The 13867-nt window shown below is 36.2% G+C and overlaps 1 protein-coding gene across 10 annotated transcripts in view; it reads right to left on the reverse strand.

The window, feature by feature from the left end:
- EPB41 (erythrocyte membrane protein band 4.1) overlaps positions 1-13867 on the reverse strand; it is a 179803-nt gene that overhangs the window by 66552 nt on the left and 99384 nt on the right. For all 10 annotated transcript variants that reach the window (XM_074217896.1, XM_074217901.1, XM_074217898.1 and 7 more), the window contains 2 exons: positions 6391-6478; positions 1142-1294 (listed from right to left, as the gene is read on the reverse strand). In XM_074217896.1, the coding sequence (XP_074073997.1) occupies positions 1142-1294; positions 6391-6478 (241 nt within the window). The remainder of the gene's footprint in view (positions 1-1141; positions 1295-6390; positions 6479-13867) is intronic.

Here is a 13867-nt window from a genome sequence, read left to right on the forward strand (position 1 = left end):
CATTAAAGAGGTGGCTACTAATTTTTTCATTCTACTACTGAAGGTAGGAGATGAATGAAAAAGGCTGTCTCTGCCTCCTGCTTCTTCCTTCTCTAATCTATCTTATATAAAGAGTATATTATGATCATCTGTCATAAAAAAAGCCTGTCTCTAGGTTGGGCTTTTTTGCCTGTAATATGAAGGGTGGACCAGAGTCTTCAAGTCACCTTAGGGTTTTAACATTCTATGCTTTGTCCATTATCTCTTATCTTTCTCAATGCCTAAAAGTGTTTATTTTTTAACCTGTGGAAGCTTTAAAAATACTTTTAAATGTTTGAATACTACTCAACAGATATAAAACTGCTTCCATGCTAGACCAACCTTCACCAGAGGGTGGTGCTATATACAAAAGAATGAATCATTTAAACTATTAATTTACACTGTAAACTGAAAATTGCCCAAAAAACAATAATTAGTTCATTAGGTAAGTGACTTCATACAAAGCTATATCAAAGCCAGAAGCAATGTGGCTCCAAAACTAGAGGATTCTTCTTAAGACAGGGATACAACACTAAGTTAAAGTTTCTAGGAGGAGACTAAAGTACCCAAGAAAATGGAGAATAGCAGAATGATAGATAATTGTAATTCTTAAATAATTCAAACACAGTGTCAAATTACTTTGCCAATACATTTTTACCAGCACAAAAAGGAAGCAAAACCGACTAATCTGTATTTCTTACAAAATAAGTCCTTAATAATTATTTGTTAATTTTACTTGTTTGGTATCCTCTATAATGTAGTAGAAATTGTTTACCAGCAGTAGAATGGGCAGTATTTTCAGAGTTAGAAGATCTGAGTTTAAATTCGGACAATGACACTTAATCTCTGTTGTTTCCCTTCTCTGAGTCTCAGTTTCTTGTACGTGTTTGGACTGCAGGATCACTAAAGTCCCTTCCATCTCCCAGAGAGATAATCTAAAGGCCAGCAGCCAAGAGGAGGAAGGGAAGCAGCAAGGAGGCTGTCTAATCATGCCATGAACAATCAGCTCCTGAATAACTAATGGGGGAAAGATGGGGAGAGTTCCAGCTGCAGTGAACACCCTGGTCAAACTGCAATGGAGAAGCTTATGAGTAGTCTGAAGGAAAAACCAAGATCCCCATACCTCTCCAGGTCGAATCTTGATAAAAAAGCTGCTACGCTTATAGGAAATCTTTAACACTTTGGGCCAAGGAAAGCGGTTAATTCTCAGCTTGTCTTTGTAAACAAGAAGGCCACTGGAACACACTCCCAGAATGATGTCCACTCCCTCCAAGTCCTGAAATAGTGATAAATGTCAACATTTCATTTATCTATGTTATACAAAGAGATTTTCTAAAATGTCAGTTCTAAACAACTTCTAAATAACTCTCAGTGGTTCACCTTTAGAATTTTGGCAAAGAACATAATAATAATAATAATAATAATAATTGCTAACAATAGTTAGCATTTTATAAGGCTTTAAAGTTTGCAATGTACTTTACAAATAATTTCTCATATGAACCTCCCAGCAACCCTAGGAATAAAGTAACATTATTATCCCCAGAAACTGAGACAGATAAAAGTTAAGTGACTTTCCAGGGTCACATAGCGAGTAAGTGTCTGCAACCAGAATTTGTAGGTCTTCTTAGTCACCTAGCTATTTATACAGCAAGTGCTTTTAGAAATACAAGTTGATCTATTGATTGAAAAAAAATGTACTTTACCTTAAATTCTAGACCTCAAAGAACCATAGATAAACTTCTCGTAATTTGCAAGGAAAGGGTGGTGAAAGGTCAGAGTCTATGCTTTCACCAGTATGAAGAACTCCCACTCTCTCCCCACTGATATAGATCAGCAGCTCCCTGATAACTGAAAATCTTAAGAGACCTGTTTGGGATCTGTTCTTTCCCCTGGTTACATAGACACATTATTAGAAGCAGATTTATACGTGACACCATGCTGCTCATCATTTCTGATAATACCTCCCATTAAAGCTTGAAATATTTACTTGACAAAACAAACTTGCAGAGTTATACACAACCATGGTACTTTGCATAAAGCAGGGGCTTACCAAAAGAATCTTTTACTGATAATATGAAAAAATTAAACTCAACTTTCTATTTCACAGTATAATCAATCTACAAAAAAAAACCAAACTGAGTATACACATCACATCCTGGGGCACCTGTTGACCACTCACAGCATGAATACAGTGAAATGTGTTCTAAAAAGTCTTAGTGTAACTTTAAGCTTTAGTAGCATATCATGCTATTTAATAAATTTAATTACTATCACTATATCCTGTGTATTCTAAGCAAGTATCAATGCTCCATTAATTTTTGCCTTTTAACATAATTTCAAAAAAAATACTCGCATATTTCTGGTAACAATACTAAGTTCACATCTTAAATTATTTGCTACTGGATTCAGTTTTCATTTCTTCATTCAGGAAACATAATGAATGCCTAATGTAAACAATATATATATACAAAGTTCTATGCAACAGATTGAGTTGGACATATACACAGGCAAAGCAATTCTTGCACTCAATGAGTTTATATTCAGGAGATGGAAGAGGATAAAATAACAAAGGCTCAAATTTCTAAAGAATTTTAAAGTTTACAAAGCACTTTCTCACTACAGCAAATGCAATAGTTTATATAAAAGAAGCCTTTCCTAAAACAACTTTGAATGAAATTTCTAAACAGATCCTAAAGCAACAGTGTAACAACGTTCAACAAGATATCTTCAAGAACAGGTCTATCACTGGGGTAAAAGGGTACTATAGCCCAGTGTAGGCAGGACAGATGAGAAGTCAGCTAAGGGGCTTTAAGCCCCAGCACAAAAAAGGTCCCAATGCAGCTCTGCCATCAGGGAGGGTCCCAACTCCAGCAAGGTTTTTGAGCCCTGGAAAACTGGTGCAGCTTTGAGTTACTCTAGTGCAGGGAGCAAACCAGGAACACCAGAAATGCCAGAGTGGAAGGCCAGGGACCGAACCACTGCCACTAGCAAAAAAAAAAAAAAAAAAAAGAAGCTTGAGGCTGAACACAGAAACAGGGTTCAACTAACAAAATGGCCAGAAAAACAAATAAACAAAAAAAGTTAACCATTGATAATTACCATTCTGACACTATTCCATCTCAGAAGAGGAAAGCAGTGACAAAATACCTACATATGAAGCCTCTAAGGTGTTGATGTACTGCTCAGTTCCCCAAAAAAAAAAACTCTTGGAAGGGCTTAAAAAGGATTTTAAAAACCAAAGAAGAGAGAAAAAGAAAAATGCAAAAAAGAAATGAGAATCATGCAGGAGAATTATGAAAAACAATAATTTTAGAAGTAAATAAATTTTAGAAGTAAAATCAACTAGAAGGAAAATAAAACTAACCAACTAGAAAAAAGAAACAAAAATATACACTGAAGAAAATTAAACCTTTAAAAGTAGAATTGGATAAATGGAAATGAATGACTCTGTGAGACACCAGAATGCCATCAAATAAAGTCAAAAGGCTTAAAAAAAAAAAGGAAAAAGAAAATGTAAAGTACATCTAAGGAAAAATGATCGACCTGGAAAACAGATTCAGAAGAGATAATTTGTGAATTATTGGTCTACCTGAAAGCCACAATCAGAAAGAGAGCCTGGACAATATCATGCAGGAAATTATCATTAAAAACTGCCCCGTTAGGTGGTGCAGTGGACAGAGCAATGGCCCTGGAGTCAGAAGGACTTGAGTTCAAATCTGACCTTGGACATGTAAAAATTACCTACCTGTGTGACCCTGGTCAAGTCACTTAACCCCATTACCTTGCCAAAAAAAATGAAGAAAGAATGGCAAAAAACTATCCTAATATCCTAGAATAAGAAGATAAAAATAGTCTTTGAAAGAATCCATCAATCACTCCCAGAAAGAGACCCCAAATAAAAACTCCAAAGAATATTGTAGCCAAACTTCAGAATTCTCAGCTAAAGGGGAAAATACTGCAAGCAGCCAAAAAAAAAAAAAAACAACAAAAAAAGAAATTTAATACCAGGGATCCACAGTTAGGATTACACAAGATTTATCAGCTTCAACATTAAAGGACCAGAGGGCTTGGAATAAGATATTCTGTAGGGCAAAGGAGCTTGGATTACAACCAAGAACCAACTACCCTGCAAAATCCAACATATTCTTAGTTTTGGGTTGTTTTTTTTTTTTTTTGCAAGGCAAATGGGGTTAAGTGGCTTGCCTAAGGCCACACAGCTAGGTAATTATTAAGTGTCTGAGACCGGATTTGAACTCAGGTACTCCTGACTCCAGGGCTGGTGCTTTATCCACTGCGCCACCTAGCCGCCCCCAACATATTCTTTCAGGGGAAAAGATGGCATTTTAAATGAAACCCAGGACTTTCAAATTTTTCCTGATAAAAAGACAAGAAGTGAATAATTTATGTAGTTTAAGTGTTATCATCTCCAATTTTCAAATGAAGAATTGCAGGCTAAAAAGGTAAAGTGCCCAGGGGTCACACAACTAGTCAACTGTGGAGCCCAGTTCATCTTAATTCCAGGTTAGTCCTCTTTCCACAAAATGATGTTGCAATAATACAAACCAGAACTTGATAATTATACAAAAGAAGTACCAAGTGCTTTCTTCAAGGGACTCAGAGAGACTCTGTTTGCCGCTTGTCCAACAAGATATTGAAATATTCATACATCTGACCCACCAAATGGTTTGAGAAATCATTAACAATAAGTTGAAAAAGCAATGATAAGAAGAAAGTTTTCAGTTTCAGAACAGCAATGAACTAGAACTAAAAGAACTCAGAATTTGAAGCCAGACCCAATCCTGTCTTTTAGCAGCTATTAAGACTTTGGCCAAATTACTTCAATGCTTTTAACCTCTCTAATATGCTAGTGTCTACCTAGAAGATCCTTTTTTATTCTGGTTTATAAAACATGTAACATCCTAACTCTGTCCTACAGGAATTAAATTACCCACAGGAATAAAATCCATCAAACTTTTAGGAAAATAAACTAGTTTCTGTATTCTTAGAGCTAGAAGAGACCTTGGGTATCATCAACTCTGAGCTGATTATCATTACAGATAGTGGAACACCACTAATTTGTGGAATGGAGGATTTTCATTACTTTTAAAAATAACTGTCTATAAAGACTCTATTATTATAGTAAAACATCACCAACCCTACATAAATCAATGTATTCTATATCAAGGCTGTTATCTCTTTAGAAGTGGGGATTTAATCATATATAATAAAGAAAACAATAGATTTGGAGGGAGTGCACAAGTTTAAGTCTGGTTTCACTAATTATTAACTGTTAGATTGAGAGAGTCATTTCACCTTGTAAGATGGAGATAAACACCAGTACTATGATAATGCTTGAAGAAGACCATGACATCAGGGGAGATGATGCCATGACAAGCATATATGAACTGGATTTGAGTGAGGCGGTGCTAAGACATCAACCTCACTTTCTCCTCCAGAGCCATCTGGGTCCAGTGCCCAGATATGAATCAAGACGACTGGTGATGGCCCTGAATGTGAGGCAATCAGGGTTAAGTGACTTGCCCGAGGTCACACAGCTGGTAAGTATCTGAGGTTGGATTCAAACTCCTGTCCTACGGACTCCAAGACCAATGCTCTATTTACTGAGCCACCCAATTATGTAGGGTTGGTGAGAGGAGCACAATGATTCTCAATTCTGGTTTTTCTTGCCCTGCCAACACTGAATACAAATCCTCTATATCTTGGGTAATTTTCATCATCTTTGGATGAAAAAACTTCTTTGAAATCAACAAATTTGTTGTCAAGATGGCAGATACATATATACTTTGTCACTGTGATTTATGCAAAACTTAGTAGAACTGTCAAAGTTTCTGCACTTGCCTAATGATCATAAAGCCTTCAATGCCAAGGGCCTCTCCACAAAACAAGGGATGTGAGACTATGACTTGTTTTGTAGCAGTAAAATGATATATAAACTTTATACTTTTTTAAAAATACATTTTCCTTGCTATCTTATCTTTCTACATCACCTATCCATATTTTCCTATGTCTCTCACCACTCCACCAGTAGAAAGCCATCCCTTAGAAGAATAAATGAAAAAGAGGGGGAAAAAACCAATTTAGCAAAAGTAACCAAGATATCAAATAAGTCTGACACTCTAGGCATAATGCTTATTTAAGAAAGTATTTTCAGATATAATTTAAATCCTAAGAGACTCAGTACTCTTCTTCAGGTAGCAAAATAAAAGGTAGGGAGACATTATGTATGGAGTCATTCTCCACTTAGAACTCTGACTCCCTTACAACACTGTACATTACTTGAAGGATAATATCAGTTTGCACATTTTAGGCACTTACTAAATATTTGGTGATTTAAGTCAAAATTATCATTACCTTTGCTTTATGAAGGTCAACTCCATACATGGATAGCTTTTTGGCATTCTCAAGAAATTCCAGGTCAGCTTGGGCTGGTGTCATAGACCTTTAAAGAGAAAAAAGCTAAATATTATCATTTTTTAAATGATAAATAATAATAGCTTGTATCTATATACTGCTTTTAGGTTTGCAAAAGTAGTTTGGAAATATTGTTTCATTCAAACCTCATGATGACACAGTGAGGTAAGAACTATTTACAATTTTTAGATAAGGAAACTGAGGCCCAGAGGTAAGGTGAAATGTCCATATAGTTAGAAAGGATCTGAGTCTACATTTGAACTCAGTTCTTCTATGGACTTCTATGGACTATAGCAGCCTGCTTAGCAAATGAATTCTTTTTCAGGTAAAGACACTCAGAGACAAAGATATCATACATTCATACCCCTCCAGTGAAGTACAAAAATAGTCATATGAATATGAATTATCATTATATTATTACTCTGATGCCTCTAGAGGGTGTGGAAGTGACCCTAGATTCTCAAAAGCTATGTCCATAGGACAGAAATGCTAGCAGTGACTATTCAAGCTGACAGAGGATGAAAATAAACCTCTCTCTAAGGACCAGCCAATCAAAAAGTGAAGAGTTTCAACATGAGAAAACTGTGTGCCAGGTGATGGATTTCTAAATCACAGCAATACAGTGTGATGAACAACACTAAGGCATAGAGAGATGTGTGGTGATCTGCATCAATGGAAAAAGCACTGGCATTAATGGGGTCCACATGTTTTGAAGTACTCGATCAATCTTACCAGAATGATACTTTGAAGCAGTGGCTTCTTGGATAACAAGTTGAACTCTAAAGGACTGGAAATTTTGCAATGAATTTTTTATATTTTTTAAATCATAACCTATATTTTTCACTTTGTACCATCATCTATCTCTCTTCCCTCTCTCATAATAAAAGAAAAATAAAAAAAATTCTACAAAATAAACCAATACATCAAAAAAAGTTTGACATTATATCCACTACCTCACACTTATAGTTCCTCATGTCTAAAAATAGGTGGAGGGAAGATCTCATACCTCCTCTTCAAGGTCAAAGTTAGTTATAATTTCAAAGCATTCATTCATTTTATTCTTTCCATTAACATTACTCTCTTCATTACAGATACATTATTTTCTGTCTCTACTTACTTCACTTTTCATGAGTTCACCTAAGTCTTCCCTATGGTTCTTTTTTTTTTAATTCAACAAGTCAATCATTCTAAGAACACTTTAAAATTCCATCATATTTATGGCTCAAACCTGTTTAGCCAATTCCCAATTGATGTATATCTACTTTGTTTCCAATTCTTTGTTATCACAAAATAGGGCTGCTAGAAATATTTTGGTTATAAGGGGCCTTTCTTTTTCTTTTCTTCTTTCTTTTTTTGCAAGGCAATGGGGTTAAGTGACTCACACAGCTAGGTGATTATTAAGTGTCTGAGATCTCAATTGAATTCAGGTCCTCCTGACTCCAAGGTCAGTGCTCTATCCACTGCACTATCTAGCTGCCCCTAAAAGGGGCCTTTACTTGTCACTGACTTCCTGGAGGTATATGCCTAGTAAATTTAAAAAACTGGAATTTTCATTAGGAAAAGATCTAGCTGACAAATATTCTACAATATATATATATATATATATATATATATATATACACACATACACACACACATATATATATGTATGTATGTATGTATGTATATCTGACCACACCACCTTCCAGTGTGTGCAAAAATGACAAATGAATCCACTGAGGGCACTGTGCAATTTCCAATATCCTCTTAGCAGTCTTTTATCTCAATACTCTTGAATTGAGTTATTCTGTGAATTAAATGGAAGGGCAGCTGAAGTTACTTAACAGGACTCTTAATGGGGGCAGGCTGGATGAAAGGGAAATTTTCTGGTAACAGATGGTATCCTGCCCACTGATCTAAACAAAACAACTCTGGTTAATAGAAGCATCCAAATAACAGGGCCCTCTCTCCTTGCTATTGAGATGTCCTCATTAGCAGGCAAATACTGAATTAGATTTGTTTGAAAACAATCAGTCTTATTGTATAAACACTCCACTTTGACAGTCTTTGCTTCCCCTTTGTCAGTTTCCTCTCAGCTGCAAAGTGCTCATGAGCGGTGGTTTTTTTCACTGTCATGACAAAATCATCACTCCAGTGCAGCGCAATTCAAACCAATCAAATATAATTTCTTCATAACAATAAAGCAGCTGCATCCCCAAGGAAAAGCTATATAAATGCCTGTTTACCTCAGATCTGCCCCAAGCTATATAAAACAGCAGTGGTCTCTTCCTTTAACCAGAGAGTCTACCAAATCCATCTGTCTTAACCCTCATTAAAAAGAACAAAGTGTTCCCAAAGAAGTAAAAATAAAAATCCTCAGGAGAGATGTATCAGATTTACTAATGACTTGGTCAACCAAATGATTTTCCACCATATTCTAAGGAATTACAACTGGATTTTATTTATTGGCTACAAATAAGAAATGCAGAAAGGAAAAATAATATATATATATATATATATATATATTATATAGGTAAGAAGTAGGCTAGGACTGTTGTGTCTTGTCTGTTCCAATATAAGCTGTGAAGCTAAACAAAAGTGAAAAAAGGTATATTTTTGATGGCCAGAACCACTTTTACCTGAAAAAATCCTATACCCTGAAGTAAGAAAAACTAAGTCCAAGTTCTTCTTGCTCGATTTATTAGCTAGCTATGTAACTGAAGGATTTACAGCTACCAACTAAGTACTTTTATCATCAGGGCTACAGTCCTCTCTAGTGGGAGAGGTAGCAGGGATTCCTGACAATAGAGGAAAAAAAGCCGAAGAAATGCTAAAGCAAATTGTACAGCTATGATATAGGAGAAGGAGGAGAAATTGTGCAGTGACTTGAGCTGTTTGAAATGTTCATATTTCTAACACCATTGAGTGACTGTCATCTGTATCTCCTTCCTGGATTTGGAGAAGGGATTCAAAATATACCTCTCTACTCTTGGGTTGTTTGGGAGAATAAGGGTCCTAAAGGAAAAAGAAACAAGACTTTGAAGGACAAAAAAGGATCTAAGGTATAGGAAAGGAGACTTGATCAGGATTCTAGAAAGGGAACAATATTATACAAAAAAAAAAAAGAAAAGAATAGCTTAGAACTTCTTTCTGAATTGGGCAGAAGCTGCTTGACCTTCAAAGAATGATATAATTGAGATACAGAAGCTATCAGATAAGAAATCAGCCAGCAAGAGCCTGAAATGGATTTAAGTGAGGCAGGGTTGCACAAAGTCATCAGACTCTCTCTCTCTCTCTCTCTTCCAGTCACTGAAGTAGAGGCAAGACAAAAATCAGGATGACTGGCAATGAATGGTTTGAGATGCAATGGATGACCTTGGCTTCTTCCATTTCTGACCAAGCTCTAAATGCTTCTTTGCTCCTGCTTCAGCCACCTTCATGACTATTGGAACAAATCATTCTTATCCACCCATTGTACTAGAAGAAGTCTTCACATTTGGACTAGACAGTCCCCTAACTGTTGGCTACCTTCTACCTACTTTAACTGGTCTGCTGAAAATGTTCTCCTGGGGTGTGATCATTGTGCATGTGATGGCTTCTTGAAGTCACAGATGAGAGATGAGTGTCAAGTAGACTCCAGGTGGATAAGCAGTCCTGAAAAAGGTTCAGCAGTCCTCCCCCCAGAGGTGCTAGTTATACTGAACAAACCAGACACCCCATAACACAGAGGAAATGACCTATAAATAAGTCAGTACTTAAGATATATGTGTGTGTGTGTGTGTGTATACACACACACACACACACACACACACACACACACAGAATTGGTAATAGCAGCTCCTTATAGAGAGGACTGTTGTTTTGCTTGTATTTCTAGTCCTGGCATGTGCTTCCTAACTGACATTATAGAGAACATTCCAAGGCATGGAAACAGGGAACCACTCACTTTAGGTAATTAATGTCAGCATAAATGATATTGCCAGAAGGAACCTAAATACTCTTTAGGCAAGAAATTTTGGCAAAAGTCTTCGTCAAAACCTGGATGGTGCAGGATGTCCTCTTTTGCCTAGTGAAAGCCTGGGATGCAGAAGAAAAAGATTAATTTGTGAAGTGAACAGCTGGCTATGAAAGTGATACCTAAGAATGGAATTTGGACTTCTTTTGGGATCATGGTTTAAAATACAAAATTGATTGGTTCCAGAACAGAGATACCTAACAAAGGCTGTTAATAATGTATTTGTTGAGTGTCTTGAAAATGTCATCAAAAGGACTTTAAACTCAATGAATGGAGCTGGAAAAGACTGCCTGTGTCAAAGAGGGTAACTACATTTAGACACATAGACATTTGAGAGACAAAATCCAAGAAAAGAGTCAGTGGTAAAACTCCATGATCATACATGCTCATACTTCTTATATTTTCTCTTCCAGTCTAGCCAGTTTATACTATACCTGTGACCAAATCACTTCTCTTTGTTCCTCCATTGACCTCCATCCATATATTCTCTGTCATTCTTCCTCCTCTGACTTCTGAATTTCCTCACATGAATATACCCTCTTTATGTTCAAAACTCCCCACCCCTTCTCTTTATCATACTTTGGACAAAGTTTAGAAAGAAGAGAAACTAGAGACCTGAATGTAAGGGGGAAAGTTTAATGTCACAGATATCACTGAGGCTTTATGTAATTCAATCCATGACTGATCCATGGCTCTGACTGGACATAGCTCATTGAAAAGAAATGGAAAAGGTAAAGATAAGGGATAGGGAGTATTGAACATAGAGGGTATATTCATGTGAGGAAATTCAGAAGTCAGAGGAGGAAGAATGACAGAGAATATATGGATGGAGGTCAATGGAGGGAAAAATAGAAGTGATTTGGTCACAAGTACACTATAAACTGACTAGACTGGAAGAGAAAACAGATAAGAAGTCTAAGAAACAAATCACAAGCCTGGCATGCATAGATGCATGACTCGTCCAATCATCTGTTAATGTTTTCTCTCTGCCAAAAGCAGGAAAAGCTAACAGCTTCTTGACTTTTCCTTAGTCACAATATCTTTTTTTCAGAAAGTGGAGTAAACAAGAGTGAATTCTATTCTGGATCTGTTTCTCACTAACAGAAAGTGAAACTATTTGCTGGAGTAGAAATTATGGGAATCATGGGCATAAGTGACTATTCCCTCCCAAAATGTATGACTGAGGGAAGTAAATTCAAGACATAGTTTTAACATGCACCCTAGATTTTGGGAAAACAGATTCAGGGGACTGATATGGTTATATATAAAACTCATCAATCAATTGAAAGATTTTTTTTACAAAAGAAATCTAAGAAAAATGGAAGCAAGGCTAGGTTACAGAGGATGAATACAAGAGCATGGCATGTCCTGGTAAAAAATTAGTGTCAGAAGTGCTAAAACTCATGAGCTGAGGCTGGTGAGGGAAGCTAAGCTTGCTCCCAGTTTTGATTTGTTTTTACAAACTGCATTGAGAGAAAAAGGAAGTTCGAAAGAAGCCTAATATATTTGCTTGGATAGAATGGTATGATGATAACTGACAATAGAGAAAAGTCAATTTTTGTTCAATTTTGATTTAACTTCTAATTTCTCTGCCAAGGAAAATAGTTCTTGCACTAAAAATGACAAGGGAAAAAACCAATAGAGAGCTGATACCTAAGATAATAATTAAGGAAATAGGAAAGCACCTAGCTGCCCTAGATAAATTTAAGTCACCAGTACAGGTGAACTATGTCATCAGGCACAAGATCTCAAAAAGCATTTATTTTGGTCCTTTTTATTGAATGAGTTGCTTTATATTAGTATATGTTGGTATAAGAGTATATACATCATATATGTATCCTTGACCAAAGGTTTAAAACATAACACCTCAATACAGCCAACAACATTCTACCAAATCAAAATGTAATTAGGTAATATTTACCAAAATAAATAAAAATACAACAGAACATAGATAACATTACTACGTGGTTTTCTAAGTCAATTTACCTCCCACAGAAAATCTTAGTATGAATTAATAATACCCCATTAAGCTTTTTTTGAGCTTGACAATACTGTCTAAACTAGTAGATCCATGGTGGTTACAGTCCATTTAAACTTTCTAATTCCCCTAATACATATCACAGTGTTCTATTTTATTTGTTTATTTAAGGCAATGGGGGTAAAAGTGACATGCCCAAGGTCACATAGCTAGGCAAATTATTAAGTGTTTGAGGTCAGATTTGAACTCCTGACTCCAGGACTGGTGCTCTATCCACTGCACCACCTAGCTGCCCCCCCCCCACAGCATTCTATGAACCATAAATGTTTTTGAACTGAACTAGAGACTAAGGAATCATTTAATTTGAAGCTATCATTTTAACAGATGACGAAAACTGATGCCCAAGAGGAAGTGACTTGTTCAACTTAGCATGGGTAATTAATTGATTCACCATCATTAACAGTTTACTGGCAAAGGCAACAATGAACAGATCTCCTAATTTCAAGTGCCCAGAGTTTCTTCCACTATACTATGCCCTCTTAATTTACTCTGAGACTATAATTTAAAGTTATTACAATAAAGATTTCCTTTCCTGGTTATAGCATTAATTTTTAAAAGATCAAGGTGATTCACAAGACTCTGGAAAATAACAGAGCCTAGGAAGAGGTTAGATGTCTTTGGAAGATTTCAGACCACCAAGACATCGCACTCAACACTTCAGTACCTCATTCCCTGTACACAGTGATGGAAGGCTCCAAAAAGTACTTCAGGAGGGAGCTTTGGCATGGACTATGGCTCATTAAACAGTAGTTAAAATTACATTTCACTGAATTTATTTATTTTTTTATTTATTCATTTAGGACAAGTTGGGTTAGGATAAAGTCAGTCTGAGGTATCTGGTGTTTGCTGACAAGCTTTTAGCAAAGTTAGCTGATATTGCTAATTACGTTACTTCAAATAATTAAGAAGAGTCAACTGACAAGTTTACATACTCCCTAGTTCTCATAAATGGAAGGCAATTAATTTTAAAGCCTGATTTGCTAGGGTAAGTTTGCAGTGTTAATTATACTTTCAAAAGTGCCCCCTGGGCTCAGAGCCACTAGGAAAGGTTGTGCTTACATAGGCTGCAATCTATCTATTTTCCCTGGAGAAGGACTGTATTTTTCACTACTGAATAAAATGCTTCTTGTTAGAGTCTTTGCCCAGATAAATATTTCTATGGACTGGTAAAATGCTGTGTCCAGTGAGATAAATGAAAGATCACAGAATCTTAGAATTTAGATCTGGAAAGGACCTTAGAGATCATCTAATCCATTTCCCTCCAATTTTACATTTGAGAAAACTCTGGCCTACAGAGAGGATGTAACTTGTCTAAAGCCACAAAGTAAGTAATGAAGCTGGGATCAGAATCCAAGTTACCGCCTTCATGGTATAGTGCTTTCTTT

The sequence above is a fragment of the Macrotis lagotis genome, chromosome 1 (assembly GCF_037893015.1).
Source record: "Macrotis lagotis isolate mMagLag1 chromosome 1, bilby.v1.9.chrom.fasta, whole genome shotgun sequence".
Lineage (NCBI taxonomy): Eukaryota > Metazoa > Chordata > Mammalia > Peramelemorphia > Peramelidae > Macrotis > Macrotis lagotis.